Source organism: Galleria mellonella, unplaced genomic scaffold, assembly GCF_026898425.1.
Source record: "Galleria mellonella isolate WM207_F2 unplaced genomic scaffold, CSIRO_AGI_GalMel_v1 utg28, whole genome shotgun sequence".
Classification (NCBI taxonomy): domain Eukaryota; kingdom Metazoa; phylum Arthropoda; class Insecta; order Lepidoptera; family Pyralidae; genus Galleria; species Galleria mellonella.
Window position 1 is genome coordinate 2,935,987 of NW_026442064.1, and position 24,120 is coordinate 2,960,106.

General features: G+C 34.0%; 1 protein-coding gene across 4 annotated transcripts in view; it reads left to right on the top strand.

The window, feature by feature from the left end:
* The window catches only part of LOC113516846 (uncharacterized), an 88,242-nt gene extending 72,087 nt beyond the window's left edge, over nucleotides 1–16,155 (top strand). For 3 of the 4 annotated variants that reach the window (XR_008252881.1, XR_008252883.1, XR_008252882.1), the window contains 17 exons: nucleotides 23–6,409; nucleotides 6,507–6,758; nucleotides 6,842–7,318; nucleotides 7,503–7,675; nucleotides 7,882–7,975; nucleotides 8,128–8,761; nucleotides 9,400–9,566; nucleotides 10,256–10,465; nucleotides 10,566–10,860; nucleotides 11,462–11,594; nucleotides 12,243–12,411; nucleotides 12,524–12,563; nucleotides 13,166–13,298; nucleotides 13,870–14,026; nucleotides 14,286–14,408; nucleotides 14,908–15,383; nucleotides 15,516–16,155. Coding sequence is in view for 1 of the 4 variants with exons in the window: in XM_052895384.1 (XP_052751344.1) it covers nucleotides 23–6,409; nucleotides 6,507–6,758; nucleotides 6,842–7,318; nucleotides 7,503–7,675; nucleotides 7,882–7,975; nucleotides 8,128–8,761; nucleotides 9,400–9,566; nucleotides 10,256–10,465; nucleotides 10,566–10,860; nucleotides 11,462–11,594; nucleotides 12,243–12,411; nucleotides 12,524–12,563; nucleotides 13,166–13,298; nucleotides 13,870–14,026; nucleotides 14,286–14,408; nucleotides 14,908–15,332 (9,869 nt within the window). In the remaining 3 variants the exon portion in view is untranslated. Of the gene's footprint in view, nucleotides 1–22; nucleotides 6,410–6,506; nucleotides 6,759–6,841; nucleotides 7,319–7,502; nucleotides 7,676–7,881; nucleotides 7,976–8,127; nucleotides 8,762–9,399; nucleotides 9,567–10,255; nucleotides 10,466–10,565; nucleotides 10,861–11,461; nucleotides 11,595–12,242; nucleotides 12,412–12,523; nucleotides 12,564–13,165; nucleotides 13,299–13,869; nucleotides 14,027–14,285; nucleotides 14,409–14,907 lie in introns of all 4 variants that reach the window. The other variant, XM_052895384.1, reaches the window with a different exon arrangement.
* Nucleotides 16,156–24,120: the final 7,965 nt, after the last annotated feature.

The window sequence follows — 24,120 nt, forward strand, 5'->3', positions numbered from 1 at the left end:
TCAAATTATTTACTTTTTACAGAACTAATACAAGATACTCTTGAAGTAAATTCAATGAAAAAACTACAGGAGCTTTTACAAGAAGTTAGTAATAAAATTAATTTGACTACACCTGATAAAAGTACTGAAGATACAGAGACTTTACGTGACACTCTGGACGAAGTACAAACTGTCATTATAAAATTAAAACGAGATTTCGATGGAACCACCAATGACACTCTCAATGAAACTCTTGGCGATTTAGAGTGCAGTGTGAGGAGTGTTCAACTTCAAATTAATGAAGATAGCCCACCACAGTTATTGAAAGAAGCTTGCGCTACATTACAGTTATTGGTCAAAAGTATGAAAGAAACTCATGAAGTACATGTACCTGAAATTATAAGCAAAGACGTGACAGATCGAAATATTCTTGACAAATGCTCAAAGGAAACAGAAGAAACTGTTAAGTTGCTAGATACTGCATGCAAAATAGATACAAAACAAAATCGGAATTTAATTGATATTGTAACTAATTTAAATAGTCTTAAAGATGCCATGAAAACTTTACGTGAAAGTTTCCTCTGTGATGCTGAGACTTTGATTGAAAATGGTATTAATGTCATTCAGAATTTAGATCAAATGGAAGAAAAAGTTTTTACACTAGAAAAGAAAATAGAAATGGAAAAAAATCTCTCACCATCCAACAGGGATATTGTTATAACTGCGGCACATTCTGTTTACGGTACCATATCTAACATGCGTAGTACAATATCAAGTATTCAAAAACAGTTCATGTGTGAGAATTATGGTAAACCAGCAGAAAACATACTTCGTTCCATAAAAATGGTCACTTCTATATATAAAGAAACCGACGAAACGACTAAACCTAAATGGAAACGATTCTCTAAATCTTTACGTAATGTTTTAAATCATTTTGAAGATATAAAGTTTTACATAAACCTCGATAAAACTGCTAGACTACCAAGTGATGCGGCATTCACTAAAATCATTCTTGAAGAATTAAAATCCAACATTGAAGAAGTTTTATCTATGATATCTAATCTTGAAGTAACTGAAAAATTACAGGATTCATTACAGTATGTAGAGACATGTCTTTTAAAAATCGAACCTCGTTCGTCTCTAGAAGTAAAAGAGAAAATTCCAATTTTTAAAGAAGTAGCATCAAAACTTTTAAATATATCAGTCGCCCTAACAGCCAATAAAGCAACATTGGATATCAAAGATGAATCCTTAAAATTAGATCAGGAATTGGAAAAAGATTCTAATATAATTGAAGATATTAAGATTCCTGTTATTACAGAAAATTTTGCTATTGAAACTGATTTGGTAAATATAAATGAAAGTACTCCTGACACAAGCATAAAATCTGAGGATAAAATAAAATCTGTTACTATTGGTTTGGAAGGAAATGTTGCTGAAGAAAAAGTAGTTGTTATTGAAGAAAACATATACCCGCCAAAAGAACTTTCTTCTCCTTCAACTAGTATACAAACCGAAGAAATTATACTACCCTTAGAAAAAATACAGGAAGATACATTTAGTAACCAAGAACCGTTACAGGAAGGAATTGTAATTCATACTAAAGAGACAGATGATATAAATGAAAACATAAGATGTGAATATGATCTTGAAACTAAAAATGAAACAGATCTAATTCAACAAAGAACATCTAATGAAACGGGTCAAATAAAGAATAAAGATGTTATAAGTTCAGAAGAAAGACTTCATACAGTTAATATCAATGAAGAAGGAACACAAATTGAAAAAGCTGAAATATCTACGATATCTGAGAAAAAAGATCATTTAGAACAGGAAACTGAAGAAAATGTACAGTTAGAACATGAAGATGAAGATAAACAAATATTATTAGAAAGAAAAGATGAGAAACAAAATTCGAGCACATCATTAGAAAAATACCAAACTGCTGCTGGCTGTTCGAATGAGCAAATGTATACCAATGATAATGAACAATTAAAGATACAAAAAAATAATCAACAAACAGAAGATGAAATGAGAACACAAGAAGTAATGTCTGAAAATAAAGAAGAAAAAGAGCATCTCGAATTAAATGAAATATCAGGGAAAAATAAACAAAAAATAGAAATGACAGAAATAGATAACAAAAAAGAAAAAGAAGCAAAATCAGAATCTGGGCAAACAGAAAATGAAATTAAAAAAGAAATTAGTGAGGAGGGAGAAAAACTGAAAATAGAAACGAAACAGGTAGAAGAAACTCGTGTAGCAAAAGAAGAGGAACAAGCAAATAAAAAAAGAACACAAGAATTAGAAGAAACTCAAATTCAAAAACAAGAGGAGGATCGAGAAAAATTAGAAATGGAATCAAAACAACATGAGGAAGCCCATCTAGCAAAAGAAGAGGAAGTCCCTGATAAGAAAGAAAAAGAAAAACAAGAAGAAGAAGCTCGAATTCAAAAAGAAAAGGAGGATCGTGAAAAGCTGGAAAAGGAAACCAAACAACGAGAAGAGGCTCGTATAGCAAAAGAAAAGGAAGAAGCAGATAAGAGAGAAAAAGAAAAACAAGGAGAAGAAGCTCGAATTCAGAAAGAAAAGGAGGACCGTGAAAAGCTGGAAAAGGAAACAAAACAGCAAGAAGAAGCTCGTATAGCAAAAGAAAAGGAAGAAGCAGATAAGAGAGAAAAAGAAAAACAAGAAGAAGAAGCTCGAATTCAGAAAGAAAAGGAGGACCGTGACAAGCTGGAAAAGGAAACTAAACAGCGAGAAGAAGCTCGTATAGCAAAAGAAAAGGAAGAAGCAGATAAGAGAGAAAAAGAAAAACAAGAAGAAGAAGCTCGAATTCAAAAAGAAAAGGAGGACCGAGAAAAACTAGAAAAAGAAACAAAACAGCGAGAGGAAGCTCGTTTAGCAAAAGAAAAGGAAGAAGCTGATAAGAGAGAAAAAGAAAAACAAGAAGAAGAAGCTCGGATTCAGAAAGAAAAGGAGGACCGTGAAAAAGTAGAAAAGGAAACAAAACAGCGAGAAGAAGCCCGTTTAGCAAAAGAAAAGGAAGAAGCAGATAAGAGAGAAAAAGGAAAACAAGAAGAAGAAGCTCGAATTCAGAAAGAAAAGGAGGACCGTGAAAAGCTGGAAAAGGAAACTAAACAGCGAGATGAGGCTCGTATAGCAAAAGAAAAGGAAGAAGCAGATAAGAAAGAAATAGAAAAACAAGAAGAAGAAGCTCGAATTCAGAAAGAAAAGGAGGACCGAGAAAAACTAGAAAACGAAACAAAGCAGCGAGAAGAGGCACGTCTAGTTAAAGAAAAGGAAGAAGCAGATAAGAGAGAAAAAGAAAAACAAGAAGAAGCTCGAATTCAAAAAGAAAATGAGGACCGAGAAAAACTAAAAAAAGAAACAAAACAGCGAGAAGAAGCTCGTTTAGCAAAAGAAAAGGAAGAAGCAGATAAGAGAGAAAAAGAAAAACAAGAAGAAGAAGCTCGAATTCAAAAAGAAAAGGAGGACCGAGAAAAACTAAAAAAAGAAACAAAACAGCGAGAAGAAGCTCGTTTAGCAAAAGAAAAGGAAGAAGCAGATAAGAGAGAAAAAGAAAAACAAGAAGAAGAAGCTCGAATTCAAAAAGAAAAGGAGGACCGAGAAAAACTAGAAAAGGAAACAAAACAGCGAGAAGAGGCACGTCTAGTTAAAGAAAAGGAAGAAGCTGATAAGAAAAGAAAAGAAAAACAAGAAGAAGAAGCTCGAATTCAAAAAGAAAAGGAGGATCGTGAAAAGCTGGAAAAGGAAACCAAACAACGAGAAGAGGCTCGTATAGCAAAAGAAAAGGAAGAAGCAGATAAGAGAGAAAAAGAAAAACAAGAAGAAGAAGCTCGAATTCAAAAAGAAAAGGAAGACCGTGAAAAGCTGGAAAAGGAAAATAAACAGCGAGAAGAAGCTCGTATAGCAAAAGAAAAGGAAGAAGCAGATAAGAGAGGAAAAGAAAAACAAGAAGAAGAAGCTCGAATTCAGAAAGAAAAGGAGGACCGTGAAAAGCTGGAAAAGGAAACTAAACAGCGAGAAGAAGCTCGTATAGCAAAAGAAAAGGAAGAGGCAGATAAGAGAGAAAAAGAAAAACAAGAAGAAGCTCGAATTCAAAAAGAAAAGGAGGACCGAGAAAAACTAGAAAAAGAAACAAAACAGCGAGAGGAAGCACGTTTAGCAAAAGAAAAGGAAGAAGCAGATAAGAGAGAAAAAGAAAAACAAGAAGAAGAAGCTCGAATTCAAAAAGAAAAGGAGGACCGAGAAAAACTAGAAAAAGAAACAAAACAGCAAGAGGAAGCTCGTTTAGCAAAAGAAAAGGAAGAAGCAGATAAGAGAGAAAAAGAAAAACAAGAAGAAGAAGCTCGAATTCAAAAAGAAAAGGAGGACCGAGAAAAACTAGAAAAAGAAACTAAACAGCGAGAGGAAGCTCGTTTAGCAAAAGAAAAGGAAGAAGCTGATAAGAGAGAAAGAGAAAAACAAGAAGAAGAAGCTCGAATTCAGAAAGAAAAGGAGGACCGTGAAAAGCTGGAAAAGGAAACTAAAGAGCGAGAAGAGGCTCGTATAGCAAAAGAAAACGCAGAAGCAGATAAGAGAGAAAAAGAAAAACAACAAGAAGAAGCTCGAATTAAAAAAGAAAAGGAGGACCGTGAAAAGCTGGAAAAGGAAACTAAACAGCGAGAAGAAGCTCGTATAGCAAAAGAAAAGGAAGAGGCAGATAAGAGAGAAAAAGAAAAACAAGAAGAAAAAGCTCGAATTCAAAAAGAGAAGGAGGACCGAGAAAAACTGGAAAAAGAAACAAAACAGAGAGAGGAAGCTCGTTTAGCAAAAGAAAAGGAAGAAGCAGATAAGAGAGAAAAAGAAAAACAAGAAGAAGAAGCTCGGATTCAGAAAGAAAAAGAGGACCGTGAAAAGCTGGAAAAGGAAACTAAACAGCGAGAAGAGGCTCGTATAGCAAAAGAAAAGGAAGAAGCAGATAAGAGAGAAAAAGAAAAACAAGAAGAAGAAGCTCGAATTCAAAAAGAAAAGGAGGACCGTGAAAAGCTGGATAAGAAAACTAAACAGCGAGAAAAAGCTCGTATAGCAAAAGAAAAGGAAGAAGGAGATAAGAAGAACAAAGAGAAACAAGAAGAAGCTCGAAATCAAAAAGAAAAGGAAGATCGTGAAAACTTGGAAAAGGAAACTAAACAGCGAGAAGAAGCTCGTATAGCAAAAGAAAAGGAAGAAGCAGATAAGAGAGAAACAGAAAAACAAGAAGAAGAAGCTCGAATTCAAAAAGAAAAGGAGGACCGTGAAAAGCTGGAAAAGGAAACTAAACAGCGAGAAGAAGAGGATTCTGACAGGCTCAGAGATAAAAAAATAGCAAAGAAGAAATCAAAGAATGATGCAGAGAATAAATTAGAAACTGGTAAAAATGAATCTAATTTGCGCCAAGAAATGAAATCTCAATTGGAAGAAAGTAATTATGAAAGAAAAAGAGAAGATATAGATTACAGTGAAAAATATAAAACGGAAAACAAAATCAATGAAATTGATAAAGTTAACGAAGAAAAACAAAAGATAAGAATTAAACGTCAAAAAGAAGAACAACAGGAAAAAGAAGAAAGATTTAGCAAAAGTTCTGTTAATAATAAAGTGGAAGGAATGGAAATGGGACCAATAAAGAAACTGGATAATGAAGAACTTGTGAATAATTTGGGCCTATCACAAACAAATGATATTAAAGAATACCAACATGAGCTTTCAGCAGCTCGAAGCAAACAAGAAAATAGAGAAAGGTCTAAGTTTATTGATCATAGTCACAGAGATTATACTATGGACTTTGCTCGTCCTTCTATATATAGGGAGAAAACATACGAAATGCACAAATTAAGTACAGATTCGTATAATCTCAGCCGTGGTACTGGAATATATAAAGCGGAAACGTTAAAACTTGATGCACAAATTCGATCATCCTTACCACCACATCTTGATATGAGCAGAAATAGTGAACCAGTAGAGCGGCGAGAAATCAGGCATAAATCGAAAGCTTTAAGCGAAGCTAGAAGTATATTGTCAGAAAAACGGGCAAGTGTACCTCGGGACATTAAAAGAAAACCTATATTTTCTACTCATTTAACAGACAGAACCGCTGTTGAAGGGTCGCGAGTGAAGTTAACTTGCAGTGTCTTATCTTTAACAGACCCATCCATCACTTGGTACAGAAATGGAGTATTATTGGATAATAAATTGAAATACAAAACCAGAGTTGTAGATGGTCTTATAACTTTGGAAGTTCTTAACGCTATACCGAGTGATTCCGCAGAGTATAGCTGTACTGTAGAAAATGAAAACGGTTCAGTTAGTACTTCTGCTAACCTTAAAGTTTATCCGAGTTTCAAAGCATCGCCTATTCCTCCTACTTTCACACGTTCCATAAGAGGTTAGTACTTATTTACAACAAATAGGCTTGGATTTAATTGGAAAAATAATTTTACTTAATTATTAAAGGCGTATATTCATAATTTTTCTTTTTACAGATAATTACCATTTGGCTGAAAATGAATTAGTATTGGAATGCCGAATACGTGGTCAACCTCTTCCAACTATAACATGGTTAAAGGACGAGAAACCAATTGTTACTAGTGAGAGATTTCAGGCCTATTATCTTGCTGATGGTGTTTGTAGATTAGCAATAGATTCTCCAACGCCAGAGGATAGTGGAAAGTACACTTGCAAAGCTGAAAATTCTGTATGGTCTGATCAAATAAGCCATGTAGTAAACTTTACTGGTATGGGATAATATTCTATATCATTTGAATTTTCTCTATGATAACATTGCTTTTTATTATTAATAACTGATATTATATTTCAGGTAAAGAAAGTCGACTTAGTCCTAATTTAACAACAACTGAACGATCACGTTTCAATCGTCAAGCTATGGAGTCTCGAAGACCTCACTTCACTAATGTTTTATCAGATTTTAAAGTAGCTAGAGGAGGTACAATTGGTTTACAAGTAGAAATTAAAGGGTCACCTACTAAAGTCGAGTGGTTACGTGAAGGTCATTCAGTTATGGATATGTACCGAAATGCGCGAACATTCGTTGAACAGGGGCTGTACACGTTGGCTCTCTCAGATGTTACAGAGAAAGAATCAGGATTATATACGTGTAGAGCATGGAGTAGTCATGGAACTGTAGATATGAATGCAGCGATTACTGTGGTGCAACCTAATGAACTAGAGGGAAAACCTGCTATGATTGTTGGTCGTCCAGAGAAAGATGTGCTCATTTCGGTTGGAGAAGATTTGAATATCTCGTTTAGAGTGCAAGGCGAACCAAAACCTAAAGGTAAGAAAGATCATTATACAATAATTAAAACGACGGAAAGTTCTTTTAGTGTGGTTTCTATATAGACATAAATAATGTATGGCGACCTCTACTCTATAAAACGACCATGTAATATTGCAAGTCACTTTCATTAATGTTATAGGAAATTTCTTTTTCAATCCTAATTTATTGGTTTTCCATACAGTTATCTTCATGAAGGGTATACGAGATATCACAAATAGTCAACGTGTATGCAAAATGACGTCTGATGACTACGTTAAATTTACCTTGAAGAGATCAGTAATTGCCGATGCTGGCACTTATTGCATTTTAGCAAGAAATGCCTACGGTTGCGACAGGGCCTTTGTCACTGTTGTGGTGAGGAGTAATGAATTATTATTATTAAATCATACTGAAAAAATTTTAAATTTCCAAACTAAAATTTATAAAAACATGCATGAAATTGCATTTGTAATGATTACAATATTTTATTACAGTTATGTTACTTAGCCAGTTTCATTAAGGTTTTGTTTTGTTTCTATATTTATACTTTATAAAAATAAAGTATACACTTTAATTTTTAGATAAGACAGCGAGCTTCGTCTGATAATCTTATATCAGATTGGACATATCCATTAGACGATTCAGTGTTATCAATGGCTGAACGAAACTATAAACGTAAGTATATCTTTGTACATAGCTTTAAATTAAAATTGGTTAGTGGCTTTCAATTACTATATGAAGTCAATTGGCACTCGATATCACCTGGCACTTCATCAACTATTATTAAGGTCAATGTTGCATTGATAGTGACTGTCCTATTTTTTTAGCTGTACCTGACCGGATCCCGGGCGAACCAAGTGTCGTGGACGGTGGGAATAATTGGATCTCCCTGGCTTGGCCCAAACCAGACCCACGCGATTCCGCACCTGTATTAGCTTACAAAGTAGAGTGCTGGCTATCTGGTAAAGAAGGTGGCGCGAGGTGGTCGGAACTAGGCATAACTCCGCTCAATTCGTTTGACGCATTTAACCTCAAACAAGGAGAAGAGTATCACTTCCGAGTAACTCCTAGAAACAGGCACGGTTGGGGAGAATCAGTGCAAACATCTACCCCAATTGGAGTTGGGCTAGGGGGCGACCGACCGGAATTTATTGATATACTTCCCGGTCAACTGAAAGTGTTACTTGGGTCCACCGCAAACTTGACTTGCAGCGTCAAGGGGAAACCGGTTCCAGAAGTCGTGTGGATGAAGAACGGGCATGAAATAGATGAAGAAGAAAGACGGATGAAGACATCATTCAACGGATACAATTGTAACCTAACTATCAACGATATTCACATTGATGATGAGGCGAGATACAGCTGCGAAGCGACCAATGTTCACGGACGAGCCTCCACGTACGCACGCCTGGCTGTCGTCACAGATAAACTTATATGGGAGGCTGATGTTAAGCTTAAGAGGTAAGGGATATTAATAATTTTATTATGTTTATATATATTTGTATCTATATAATAGTGCGCCACCTACCCTTTGTCTTTTTTCTCAATGTCCTCTGCCCAAACGTTGTCTAGAAGAGATTATTAGTAGTGATAAGACCGCCTTTTGTATCATTTATTATTAAGAATTACTATATTTATTGTTTTTTTAAATAGTGCAATAAAGTGTAAATAAATAAATAAATATATTTATTCATGACTAGCCACCCGCCCCGGCTTCGCACGGGCGATATATAGAAACAAAGTAGAGTGTAGAGTGATTAATATAATTACTGTTGTATTTATCTAAATAGCTTTCCAAACACCACATAATTTGTATAAACTATTTTAACCATTAAAATTGGTCACAGAAAACAATCTGTACAATATAATTGCTAACTTTTTTATAGTCCTAATAAAGAAAAACAATTCAATCATACATTCAGCCTTTAGGTTTTACCAGTAGTTGCCACGCTTGACAGGCGGAATGGCAATAATATTGACGATAACCGCATAAACATCCGTTGCGTAGTTTAAAAGATAGCGGGCAGCGACTTTGTTTTATACCATATAGTTTATTTGTTTTATACCATATACTAACTGTACATACAATATATACGCAGAGAAAGGTCAGCAGACGTGGACGGCGTTTATCCGCCTCAGTTCACGATGCGGCTACGCGACAGACGCGTGCAGGCGACGTACCCAGTCCGCCTGACGTGCCAGGTGGTTGGCTGCCCCGCGCCCACTGTCACATGGTTCAAGGACGGCGAGGAGATCACCCCTGGCAGTGAGTGTAGAATGCAAAATAAAAATTAGATTAATTTACAAGTAAATATTACATATACATATATATTATTAATTTATTTGTAATTTAATCTCGGGCTGCTCACGTAATCCTGGAATGTGAGGCTGTGGCCCATCAACATTTAGAAATCCTCGGAACGGTGAGGCTAAGCGCGAAAAACAGTCTTTCTCACATTCACATTCAATCTCGGGATGATAACTTAGTATCTAGTACAATATATACGAATTGTCTAATTCCATGGGGAAAATCTGCTGCGCGTATTACGTAACGATGATCAACTGAACTTATCGAGTATAAAAAATTTATTCTTCTCAATTGTGTAAAGATAAAAACGGTTTTTTTTTTTCAAATGTTAATTTTATTAATTGTAGTCGATATTATTTTAATAATATTAAGTACCTACACAAATACTCTTTGTATCTTCAGTTATGAAGATTATTTATCTTATTAATTATTATATTATTATATTTAATTAATTATATTATTTATATGATTAATCTAATTAGTCATAACGTCAATTAATATTTTTAAATGCACTTCTCTGCCAAGACTCGATCCATTGATTTTATCGATTTATTTGGCAGCTGCCAGTTCTGAGAGAAAAGTAGATATAATTAAACTAAAATTAATGTAAAATCATCGTGCTAACATTATAATCATAATATTAACAGACCGGCACACACAATCCCAAGATGAACACTTCCATACGCTGGAAATCGCGCCAACCACCCTCGAAGATGGAGGCCTGTACGAAGCAATGGCAAGAAACCCAAGCGGCGCCATCAGTTGCCGTTGTAGCCTGGTTGTGGACAAAGGAATCAGGGCATACGTTGCTCCCGAGTTCTGCTGCGGTCTGGAACCACTTTACAGATTGAATGAAGGTGTGTTTTTTCTAAAACTTTTAAGACCTAGGGATATTTAAAAATCAATGAAACCTTTTTGATGTTTTGCAATTACCTGAATATTTTTTGTCAATAATAGGTGAAGAACTTAGAATATCAGCAGTGGTAGAGGCTTATCCATCAGTCGGTGTCACGTGGTACAGAGACGGGGTCCGTCTCCGTCCTAGTCGTCGAGCGATAATGACCTTAGACAGAGATGGCCAAATAGAGCTGGCTCTCGCATCCATAACTCCTCGCGACGCAGGAGTTTACACGTGTACAGCGTCGAATGAGGTCGGCAGGGCGTCTACCTCCGGGAAGGTGGAAGTGATTGAGGGAGAAGGATCTGTTGATTCTAAGAAATCTCCACCGATTTTGATAAGTCCAGATATACCGTAAGTGATAATGATATATCATTTTCTCCTCTTACTCTTGTACACATTACCTGATTACCAAAGCAAAAACAAATCATCCAGAACTTGTTGGTTACTTAATTCAGATTCAAGTTAATTTGATTTTGATTGCTCTTCTTATATGAAATAGTATAAGATGCCCACTAAAATTTTATATTGTTTGCTTAAATTAATAAGCATGCATTTCTATATTATTTATAAAGATCATCTACTTATAGAATACATATTATATCGGTGTTTCCCAATGTGGGACCCACGCCCCATAGGGAGGCAATTTGATAGTTAAGGAGAGGCAATTAAAAATGGACTCGAAGCGATTTTAATCATCTTGCTCCGGGCCATTTAATTGCAATGCTACGAGTAGATATCGGTGCCAAATTTAACAAAAAAAAGTAAAAAAATGCTGTAAATATTTATTAGCTACAATTTCGTTTGACGTTACCAAAATATCAATTGAGTGATTAGAGTCGTCAAGTAAACTTTGTCGGGAAAAATCATGTATGGGGGCATATAAATTTTAGAAATGCTCTAAGTGGGGCATGGCGCAAAAAAGGTTGAGAAACACTGTATTATATTATTTTAGATATTCCAAAGAGCCAATGTTCATACGGAAGCCGAGATCCAGCGAGGCCAGGGAAGGCGACACCGTGATTATTCAATGCGAAGTGGTCGGCGATCCCAAACCAGACGTCTTCTGGCTGAGAGACTTTTTGAAGGTATTTCTATTTTTAGACTCTTTAATAGCTGTTCCATCTGTAATATTTTTAACACAAGTGCAATAAGTGACGGAAATTGAGTATTAATTCTCTGAAGTGTTGTCTTTATGTAATATAATTAAATTAAATCTTTCCAAACACCTTCGCTAAACCGTCGTTTCAATGATCTGAAAATTATAAGATGCCTCCAAAAAACGGGTATATTTATGAAAATATAATACATTTAATAAAAAAAATTTTTGCTTGGACAGTCGGGTGAATAGGTTTTACTACTTAGGTACATTGAATTTGAAAATGAATGAATGATGCTTCATTGACAATTTGTTTAAATACATAGATTCACGATTTAATTCTAAAGCTAGATACATTGTTTACCAATGTGGATACCACTCAGCATATGCTGTGATACCGGGAAGTTCGCCACAGCGTTTCTCATATTCTTGGTAACTATAACAGTGGCATCACGAACGATATTGGCGCCAGTACAAATTATGATATGAGAATGATATAAATTATCAATAAACGACAATCAGAAGAAGTTAATTTTTAAAACAGATTATTGGGTTACGTTTCTACCTCTGTTTTCTCTTACATTTTTACATGACATCTAACGATGCGTCGTGACATTTGGGTTTCTTCGTATTCCAGCCTGATTACTATCGGGACGCGACACACTTCAAACGAGTGGGCGCCGGTCCCGAGTACCGTTTCGAGATCCCTCACGCCAAGCTTGACTATACAGGAGCCTATTCGGTCGTCGCCAGGAACGTTCACGGAGAAGCTAAAGCGGTTATATCTCTTCAAATATTGGCCAAAGGTAAAACGGCATTTTCTTATTATAGCTCCTGTAATTAAATTTTAGAGACTAGAAAATGATAATTAAAAAAATATATTTGAATTGTATTTTAATCTTTTCTTTTATATTCCAGACCCCAATGCGACCGAAGATGCCCATAATGTAAGATATGGGTATGTAAATTGATCTTATTATGTCTATTATTCTCGATTTGAAAGTAAACTTTACTATCATCCGTGGGGTCATTAAACCACGTTACTAACAGTGATTTCCCCATTCCCGGCATATATTAATATGATTTGGGTAAAAAATAACCTATGTACTTCTCCATCCCAACTACTACGTGTATACTAAATTAAAGCAGCAGTGCTCCTTTTAAAACATGACCAAAGGCTAACTTCGGTTGCCAACCCGTCAGCCAGGGGGAAAGGGATTGTTAGCAATGAAGTTTGACAGCCACATGGTTCCCCCAGGAAACTATCGTGAACAATTCTTATTGAATTCGTCACGATGGGCTAACTGACCTGCTTTATCCTCACCTATCATCATTCACTGGCGCCCCGCCGGTGTATACCGATAGCGCGGGTGGGATTATCATTCCATTATCACTCGTTAAAAAAAAATTCGCCAGCCAAGCGGGAAAACTACTGGTAAACCCTTATGGGGGAGGCCTACGTTCAACAGTGAAAAATTAACGACCGATACTATAATGATGCTGATGTTTTCATCAGCTACTAACTACGTTAACATACTAATATTAAGTTTTGTTTCGCAGCCGTGTAGAAGTTATACCTCGTTTCGAACGCGAACTTACTGATTTGTTGTGCTACGACGGTGACGCGATTGAGTTCGAGTGTCGTGTTTCTGGAAACCCTGAACCTGACATCCGATGGTTCCACTATACGGAGGTTTGTATATTTAATTCTAGTCTTAATCCAACAATTATGTATGAACACTTACCAACCAATGTGCTGATGAAGAATCACATCGTGAGCAACCAACGCAAATCTAACGAACACTGAGGTCCTTTCCAAATATCTGCGGCAATATAAGTCCTCTTCTAGCATTCTGGAATAGTTTAAAGGGGATGGAATAAAAACACTCTCACGCATAATGAGCTATTTGAGGGTATAAATGAGGAAAGCTCAGACAAACTAACAAATTAGGTATATAAAATTTTGTAAATTTTAAAGTTTTAACTCTAAAGATCCTATGGGAAATGTAAATTGAAAAGAACACGATACTATCACAGTCTGAAGAATTCCTTCCTACCAGTCGATCAACGGACAGAAATGTGTCCCAAATTGTTATGTAGTCATTCAGAACATGCATATGACACTGCTTTGATTACTATAAAAAAAAATAGTATAATGGGTAAGTAAAATATAATGCAACTTTCCAAATGCCTTGCATTTTTTTGCGTCTTTCAGGTCTCTCTGAATATATCTTTGGTCCTCTCATAGCTTTTTAATCTTACAGTTGATCCGACAATGCCCTGATTTCGAGTGGTCATTCGACGAGGGCACAGCTCGGCTAAAGATCAAGCAAGTAACAGCTGAAGATGAAGGCACATACATCTGTGAGGCCTCGAACAGCCTTGGGAAGGCCACGTCTAACGCTTGTCTCGTTGTTTACCGTAAGTAAACCTATATGTTCCACCTTGACACTACTGTCGTAAATATTTCAACTGCCTTCATAGCGCAGAGGTCAGCATGTTGATTTATAGATTTTATGGTCACAGATTCTATTCTCAGTCGGGCCAATTTGGAGAATAACTTTTCAATATTGCCTTTGATTTAGATATTCCGTGTGATGCTTTCAGGTGTTTGGAAATATTGACGTGCATGCATAATTATTAAATATGTCCTATAATTCTTTTGGCTTTGAATGAACAGCTCCTGGTGAACCCAACACCCTGAGCCAGCGGCTGCGGCGACCACCAGCGTTGCTGTCAGCTGCCTCCACGCCGCGTTCCACACCTCGTAGCACTCCAGCTAGATCCGTCTCCAGAACACCTGGTAATTCTACACTTCCAGATAAACTGTATATTTTTCTTACTTCATATTATCACAAAGTATAAATGTAATTAATTTCCAGTCTTTTCTATTCTAAGGATGTCGTAAGAAACGTCTAAAAAGTGAAATATACCGATTGATGTACGAATATGAACTTCCCATACAGTGGGAAACTAAAGTTTAGGTTTTTTGGAGAGGGAAATAAACAATCATTTTGGTACAATATATGTGGTCCTGCCAAAAATAGACCACCCCTTCCTTTCTCGTGGGTCTCATAAGAGGCGACTAAGGAAAGGCAAGGGATGGGCAGCAGCGTCCCACTTAAAACATCTCCAAAGCCTCTCTGCGGTTGCTAATCCGTCTGCTAAGCGTGCCATTTACTAGCAAAACCCATATTCCATTAATTAATATAAAAAAATTACTCATACTTAGTCATTGTATTTATTAATTTTCCAAAAAAATATTTATGTACAAAAATAATAAAATTAAATAATATCCACAGGCCCGGACCCGAGACGGCTCTGCAGCAGTCCATCCCGCCAAATGGCTCCCAAATTCTACACATATCCATTCAACAAAGTGGTCGAGGAAGGAGACCACGTAGTGTTCCAGTGCGCCGTCAAGGGTCTCCCCGCCCCTTGGGCCACCTGGGACAAGGACGGGATAATCATTACCCCTTCCTCAAGGATCACTGTTAGAGAGAAGGACGAGATCCTGAGGATTTTAGAGATCGAACAAGTGACGATAGAAGATGTCGGCCTATACAGGATAACCCTGGAGAATGACTTCGGCCGGGCTGAAGCCTCGGCGAGGTTGGAGGTCATCTCGCAGAAGGGAAAGTTCTACGCCGGAGTGAGGTCCTGCAGCGCGTCTCCGAGGAGATCGCTCTCGTACAGAAGAAGGATGCCTTCTTCGTCAAAAGACTGATGCTGCCATCTTGCCGTCTTGGCCGACTTCTGGAACTTTATGTGGAACGACGTAAGGCTCTTACCTTTTACTGCGAAGCGAAGTTGGGTACCCACTTTACGATTGCTCGGCGATTTGATGCTATGCGACTAATATCAACTCCTTGTACTGCATCTCTATATTAAACGTATTTATCTATTTCAGGATTTGAAAGGGCAACGATCGTGAGATGGATAATTTAATTTAATTTTGTTTTAATCTTCGCATTTTATTTATTAATTTATTTATATTGCAATTGACATTATTATAGTAGAGTTATAACAACGTTGAGTTTTTGTTTTGTTTAGGTTATATTTTATACGTGGTTTCACGCGCCTTCGCCACCAGAGTCAGGGACCTTGTACGCCATGACGCGAGGCGACTGTACTTCTGAAACAAACACTGGCGTCCAAATTAATGTTAATTAAACAATACTCAATATAAAATCATTGTGTAATTCACAACTTGTAAATAATCACAAAATACTTGTATTAATTTATAATACAAATTAAGATTTACGACGCTTGCATTTTTATCGATATCATGCACTATTAGAGTTTATTCATTAATTTAATAATTATTTAATTGTGTGATAAAAACGTCATTATAATTATACTAACGTCGTTGGATAATGGCGCGTGAAACGCACGCGTGTGCGAGCCGCACACACGTTTACGATCTGCCTGTACTATATACTGTACTGTACTTATTATCGAACCTTGTAAAGCATCCGAGTTTAGTCCAAAAATAGTCAGTTAGCGCACACACCTCGAGATATTGTGAAAATAAATTTTATCACTTATCATCATGTCGTTTGATTCCTATAAAAAAGTATACTATAACTATCCCTGAATTTAAATATTAATCTATTTAAGACTAGCCATCCGACTAGGCTTCGCACGAAAACACATAATTTTCTAAACTCAATACGTATAATAAAAAAAAGTTTCAGCCAATTCAACTGATCGATTATTTTATAGCATTTTATATATGATTCTTTAGATTGATATAACTTTTTTTTTGGAAAGAAGAAAAGAAAAAGTTGTAGTTAATAGGATGGAAAGTGGTAACCGTCGCCTATAGATATGAGCAGTACCACGGACATAACAGAGTATACTGTTTCGTCCATGATACCCCCCATGCGTTACCATTCCTGAGGACTCAGATGTTATTCCTCTGTACCCTGTAAATTCACGCTATATCCCACCCTTCAAACCGAAACACAGCCAAGTTAACACAGCTGCTTCACGGTAGAAACACAAATGGGACAGAGGTACCCAAGCAATCGACTTTTTTACAAAGTCTCCCTCTGAGGACTTTTTCATTTATGAACCGATTGAAATAAAACAAACACTAAATGTTGTGGAGCAAAGTGCAACGCATTAGGGAAAACCTTTCTGAGAGTAGCGTGCACAAACGTACAGACAACAAGACAAAATTCTAAAAATCATTGTTTTGGGTTCTATTGTGTTCGTAAAGCCCCCCTATATTAGTTTTTATTATGTATCTTCCATGTACAGACAGCGACCAGTTACGATTTTATTATATGTATTGAATTGTGTAGAAGCGACACTAGGTACTTTTTTGTGAATGAGGCAAAATGCAGGTAGGTACCCTTGCCTTCCTTTCAATACCAACATAGGGTTGTCACAAATTTATTCGCATTTAACGAATTTTTTCTATATAGTGCGACTCACTTGCGAAAGGTTGGAATGCACTCTCACTGCAGTATCTGTTAGTTATTTGCAAAATGAAAAATATTAGATACTAACATACCTCAAGCGGCTGTGAGCACACCAATGTGGGTTTCTTTTTTAATGGATGATAATGGAATGGTAACCCCACCCGCGCTTACGGTATACACCGGCGGGGCACCAGTGAAGGATGATAGGTGAGGATGAAACAGGTTAGTTAGCCCATCGTGACGAATTCAATAAGAATTGTTCACGATGGTTTCCAGGGGGAACCACCTGGAGGTCGACCTAATAAGGCAAATTGCTAACAATGGAGCTATCAAACTTCATTGCTAACAATCCCTTTCCCCCCAAATGTGGGTAGTTATTAAGTTCACACGAGTGTCGATTGTTGATTGACTTTCACACAGGCCAAAATACCAACCTTACTAAAATGTGTTGAATAGTTGAAAGTTACACAAATAAATATTGTAGCCGTGCGAAGCCGGGGCGGGTCTATATATATATATATATATATATATATATATATATATATATATATATATATATATATATATAACCATCAAAACCTATGGCGATACATATTTTATATATATTTATTATTTATTTATTTATATGCTTTTGTATATTCCATTATAATATAGATATTAGGTTAAAACAAAATGTAGGTACACAGGCAGATTTATCCTTTAAAGGGATTTCTTCCAGTAACCCTGAGAACCCGAAAGGGGAAAATATTTATAGGGTTTGTATATAAAGCATAACGTATAAGGTATACAACACTAATACTGTTCATATTAGATGGGCCGTCAGCTTATTTACCATTTTAAGTTACATAAAAAAAAATAAAAGAAGTGAAAAATAAAAAATTCAATAAGTAAATCATGAACAATTTTTAATATATATTATAATCTGTACATCTTCAAAAATATAGTCCAAAGAAGAGAAAGTATATACATACATAAACATCACATTATATATTATATTTTAAACACACTACAGGGACTTAACGCGGTCAGAAAGGCAGGTAAATAGTTCTTCAAACAGCCCGCCGGAAAGAGAACGTCGGCAATAAAAGCAGGTATGTAGGTACCATTCACCAGCTTATTTCACATCACACTAAATCCCGATAGTGTGTTTAAAATATGTACAAACAACGCAAAAGTTTAAAATTAACTATCACAATATATATTTTTAACATATAAAGAAAGCTAAAAGAATTAATTCCTTTTCGTATTATAGTTTAAAAAATACCAAATAGTTCTACCTATGTACAAATGCGCTACTTACACAAAGTTGGCATTAAGGACATACTTTTTTTATATATATATATATTTTTAAAACATCAACACATTCAAAGTCGCATAGATAAAAAGACCACTTGCTTAAACTAGAAAACGAGAGTTTCAAATATTAAAACAATATGCGTATGAAATGATTTACGACTTACAAGTCGGTACACTTGTCATAAATTGAGCATAAATAATGCAAAGGTATGCACTCTACTAAAGTATGTTATACATACAATATATATATATATATATATATATATATATATATATATATATATATATATTCTTGTTTATAAATTGTACGGTTACCATCAAAAATCAATAGACACATTATGATTTTCAATACCATAATTACATACACTGTATATTCTGTAATATAAAATAAATAAATATAATAAATATTATATAATATAAAATAAATTTAAATAATTGCCATACAATCATACCAACTGCCTGGTCCTAATAAAGCTAAGGTACCCTGTGTATGAGGCACCAGGCAACGAGCATCTGAAGGCATCACCTACAACAGCCAAACTGGAACCAATTTAGAAAATCGACCTGGCTGAGAATCGAACCCGAGACCGCATTTATGCAAATATATATATATATATATATATATATATATATATATATATATTTATATATATATATTTATATTTATATATATATATATATATATATATTATAGCAGAGTACTTATAGAATCCAATACTAGTGTAAACCTTAATTAATTATTTATGTACGAAACGAGGTTAGAGTTTTGAAAATCTTTTAAAGTTCATCGACTTTTGACGCTGACTTACATCATCTCTTCAGATTAATACCAATACGGTCTCACCACAAACAAGTTAAACCAGGACTAGCTATCTCAAAAATTAAATTTTTTTTTTATATTACAGTGAAACCTTAAAGGTACTCTGAGGACCAACATAAACTAAACTAATAGATTTAAGCCAAAAGTATTATATATATATATATATATATATATATATATATATATATATATATATATAGGTCAAGAGATAAGATTAGAGAAATGGCATTAAGATATCAAATATAAACCTCATAATACAGCTAATTCTAAGAAATTAGCTGTATTATGAGGTTTATATTTGACTAATTTAATTATAAAAAAAGAGATATAATTTATTATTTAGTACATTTTTTTTATTTTATTATATCGACTATTAACTATACATTGTTGGACATAAGCCCTCTCCCCCATAAGAGGGGGATTTGTCAATAGTTGCCACGTTTGACAAAAAAGGTTGGCAACCGCAGTTAGCGTGTATTTAGCAGAAATACATTATGAATAAATATGCCTTTTCAATGTATTTGTTACATTATCATTCTGAGACACTATTTATAAACCCATTCCGACCATGACACCGGGGCTTTTGTGACAATGGGACCTATTCAGAAATACACCTCATTGTTATATAAATGGCCCAGGGATGCGCCAGCGTCCCTTTCAAAACGACTTCAAAGCCTAACTGCGGTTGCCAAGCAGGGCAACTATTGGTAAATCCCCCATAGGGGTAGGCTTATGTTCAGCAGCGGACAGTTAACGGCAGAAATAATTTACATATACTTATAATAAATCTGTAGAGAGGTCAATTCTGTACATGAAATATATTTCCAAAATAACTATCAGCGGGTGATTAGTAATCGATACTAATGTTAAAAATGCAATCAGTAAAATTTATGTCTGTCTATTTGTATATTCGTTATAGAAACAAAAATTACTCTACGGATTTTAACGAAACTTGGTACAATTATTCTTCATACTCCTGGGCAGGTTATAGTATACTTTTCATCACGTTACGATCAATAGGAGCAGAGCAGTGAAGGGAAATGTTAAAAATGTCCAACGGTGCGACGCCGGGACGGGCCGCTAGTATTGAATAAATTTATCAATTTTTTATTTGTACTAATTACTGGACATCAGCTGACTGTCTTATGGTCAAGTCAATAATGCGTTTTTTTTACATTCCCATTTAATTCCATGAAACACTATAAAAAGGCATTCTGTAATTTTTAACTATTTGTGGTAAGACCGATGTATGGAAGTATTCTCAATTTCTCAATATAAGGTTTTATAAACTTGAGAACGCATCCAATCGAATTTGATTGATATCTTGGCATTTAATGATATTAATCTGATAATGAGAAACCCATAAAATTGTGTTGACAATTATCTGTATAGGGAAAATATAAATCTAGGAGCTCTCATATCTCTAGATACTGGGCTACTGAGCTAAATATGGTTATATCTACGTGTCCTTTATCCAATATGAACATTAATTTATTATTAACCCTTCTTTGCATGATTTTTTTTGGTCTAAAATATAATTCGTGTTCAAAATTAAAGGAAAAATGGTTAAAAATGGCATTCGATGTTATGATGGAAATTTCCACCGTTATGCAAAGAAGGGTTAAAATTTTAAAATACATACTGTGTAAGTAACTATATTTAATTACCATTTATATTTAAATATATATGGAGATTTAATAATATATTGAATATATATGTAATAGGTACATAGTTCCAATTGATATGTCGTTTTAATATTTTTTTTTATATAATATTGTATTTGTTATATATATATATATATATATATATATATATATATATATATATATATATATATATATATATATATATATTTCGAACAAAAAAATAGCAATCGGTACAACCGACATAAGACTCTCTTTATATATTTAACGTACTCTAAAAATATACCACAGTCACATTTAATAAAAACTATATTTACAATGAAATATACTCTCTATTACTATGTCGTTAGGTCGACAATTAAAATTTTTAATTACACAATGGAAGTATTCACATTATTTATGTTACCACATCTATGTCAGTATAGAAAGACCGACTCTATATATTAATATAATAAAATCCATTTATGTACTTATTATTGCAAGATAGTTCTTAGAATTTATACTCACTGTCAGGAGGGCGCCACTTGACCAGTAACAACTTTTTACTTTTTAACAGGCGTGCTGTGTAATTTTGCTTCTCATTTTATACTGTATAAAAATATATCTTATTACTATATTAATAATTATAAATAATCGACATATGAAAGACACTTTTATTGAACGAAAGTTGATTTTGAGCTATTAGAAATATATGTTACAATGGTATATATTTATATATTGCAATCTATTACAATAGAAGTTCTTTTAAAATTATCACAATATTACTCCCTAAGTAAAATAAGTAAAGAATTGAAATATTCAATCAAATTAAACAAGTATTGTTGAAATTGTCATAGAAACACTCTATACGAAATTGGTAACATTTTTTTTTATACCACAAGGGTTGCCAGTTGTAACAAGCATACAGCTCGTCTGATGGTAAATCATAACAAAAGAAAACATTAAATGGAATAATAGTTTTGTTTTTATTTGCACACTACTGTGACATTAAAACACCATGGTTGGGCAATTTATTCGTTTGTTTATATATTAAATTCCGTTGAATTATATATATATATATATATATATATATATATATATATATATATATATATATATATATATATATATATATATATATATATATATATATATGTTTAGATCGATTATAATAAGACAATATCCGATGAAAGAATTCGTGAAACTACTCAACTATTAATAACCGAATAATTCATTTAAAAGATTGTAAATCTATTTTGTATTTCAGTGATCCTTTGTAAATTATCGGATGTCAATATCTTAGATTATATAGATAGAGCATCGAGCATCAAAAACGGAACAACTTTTTGTCAGCCAATTGTCAAATTAGCTAAATGTTAAATGTAAAATGTTACATCATCAATTTATTATAAAAAGCTATAGAATTTCATATATATTTCGACTTTGAGGCCCATTGTTCAGTCCATGATTACTGTCTCTGGAAATAAGCTGTTTGACTATTACCTTTATTTTTTTTTTTTAATATAAACAGCCATTTCTGTAAACACACGATGTAAATAATTACTTTATATAGAATACAATTTTAAATCTTTTAAGAGCACCAAAAATTATTAAAGATTTCACATATATGTATTAACAAATTACATAATGTTGTTATATTAATAAAGCAAATTTAACAAAATATACGCTGGAGGTTTAAAACAAAACAAGGCTTAGGGTTAGAGCCTACTGGCCGTCTTTTTTTTTGTCGATTTTCAACCAAAATTTTTGTGGGGAAGAATATTAGTTTCCCTGGTAGAAGACTCTCTAACTAACAGTTGCTAATCACATAAAAAAACGTATAAAGAATATGTTAAATAAACGTATACTCTTTCCTTAAAATTGGTATTAGTATTCATCAATTGGGTCTCAAGAAATATTTTTTATTCCTAAAAGAAAATATATATTAATAAAAAAATAAATTTCTCCAACAAAGAACAAGCTATGTTAACGACAATACATTATAATAGGTATGTCTTGTTTTTTACAGGGGGGTAAAGAGGTTTCTTCAGGGTCGGCAACGCACGCATAGTACCTCTGGTATTGCAGGTGTTCATAGGCTGCGGTAACCACTTACCATCAGGTGGGCCGTATGCTTGTTTGCCACCTCAGTGATGTAAAAAAATGTACATACTTCGTACTATGTAGTGCCATTGGTATACATACAGGTTGTTTTTTTTTATTTTTTATTTATTGGTAATATTTTTTTTTTGTAGGAAAAACAATTCCAGACTCAAAGAATACCAACACCAGTTTTAAGGAATGGGCTTCATTAATTAACATACCATATAATAAAAAAAATATATTGTACATAAAAACTGATAACTAAACATGTTTATATTGAACTATAGTATTCTTAAATAAAACAGCCATGCAACAGCCAATTAACGCATGGGGGCTATCATGGGCGAAACAGTATACTCTGTTATGTCCATGGTACTGCTCATGTCTATAGGCGACGGTTACCACGTTCCATCAGGTGGGCCGTCAGCTTATTTGCCATTCTAAGTTGTATAAAAAAAAGCCATATTTTTATATAAGAAAAAAAAGAATATAGTATTTCATAATGTATAAATATCATAGAACAATTATTGGGATATATTTTAGATTTTGTAACGGCATCCTCTAAACCTAACAATAAAAAAACTTAAATTGTTTAACGAAGCTGTTATGGGCCGTCATAAACTAAACTTAAAGCACTTTTAATTGAATTTTATAAAAAAATTATGGGCGATCTATGTATATAACATAAGAAGAGTTTCAATAATTTTTTACATTCACTTGTTTCTCATTTCTGATACCCTAGTACTTTAAGCTGACTGAAAGCAATTGTTCTATAGAATAAATCCACTTGTAACTGTGACCGCATAGTATTTCTAATCTTTATTTATATGATAAATTTTAAAACACATAATTTTAGTTCTAACACTAGTTTTCTATAGATGCAATCTATAGATACATGCTACGTTCTATACATATATATATAAAACCATTTATTATATATTTAAAACTCTATTACATATATTTAACATTTAATGTTATTTGGACTCTCGTTTTGTTTATACATTTATATAGAAATAAGTTATCTATACATGGTTAAATCTCACTGCTAGTCAACATGTTAGAAAAATATTAAACATTTAAAACTTTTATCTTCTAGCAAAACGTCACAATTTACAATAATCGTAAATGATAATTACAAATTGTAATATCGTAAGGGAAAACATACAATTTTATTATATGTGGTTTTTTTTTTTATTTAAAGATAAAAAATTTTGTGTACGCCCCTTGTCTGACAACGTATATGTT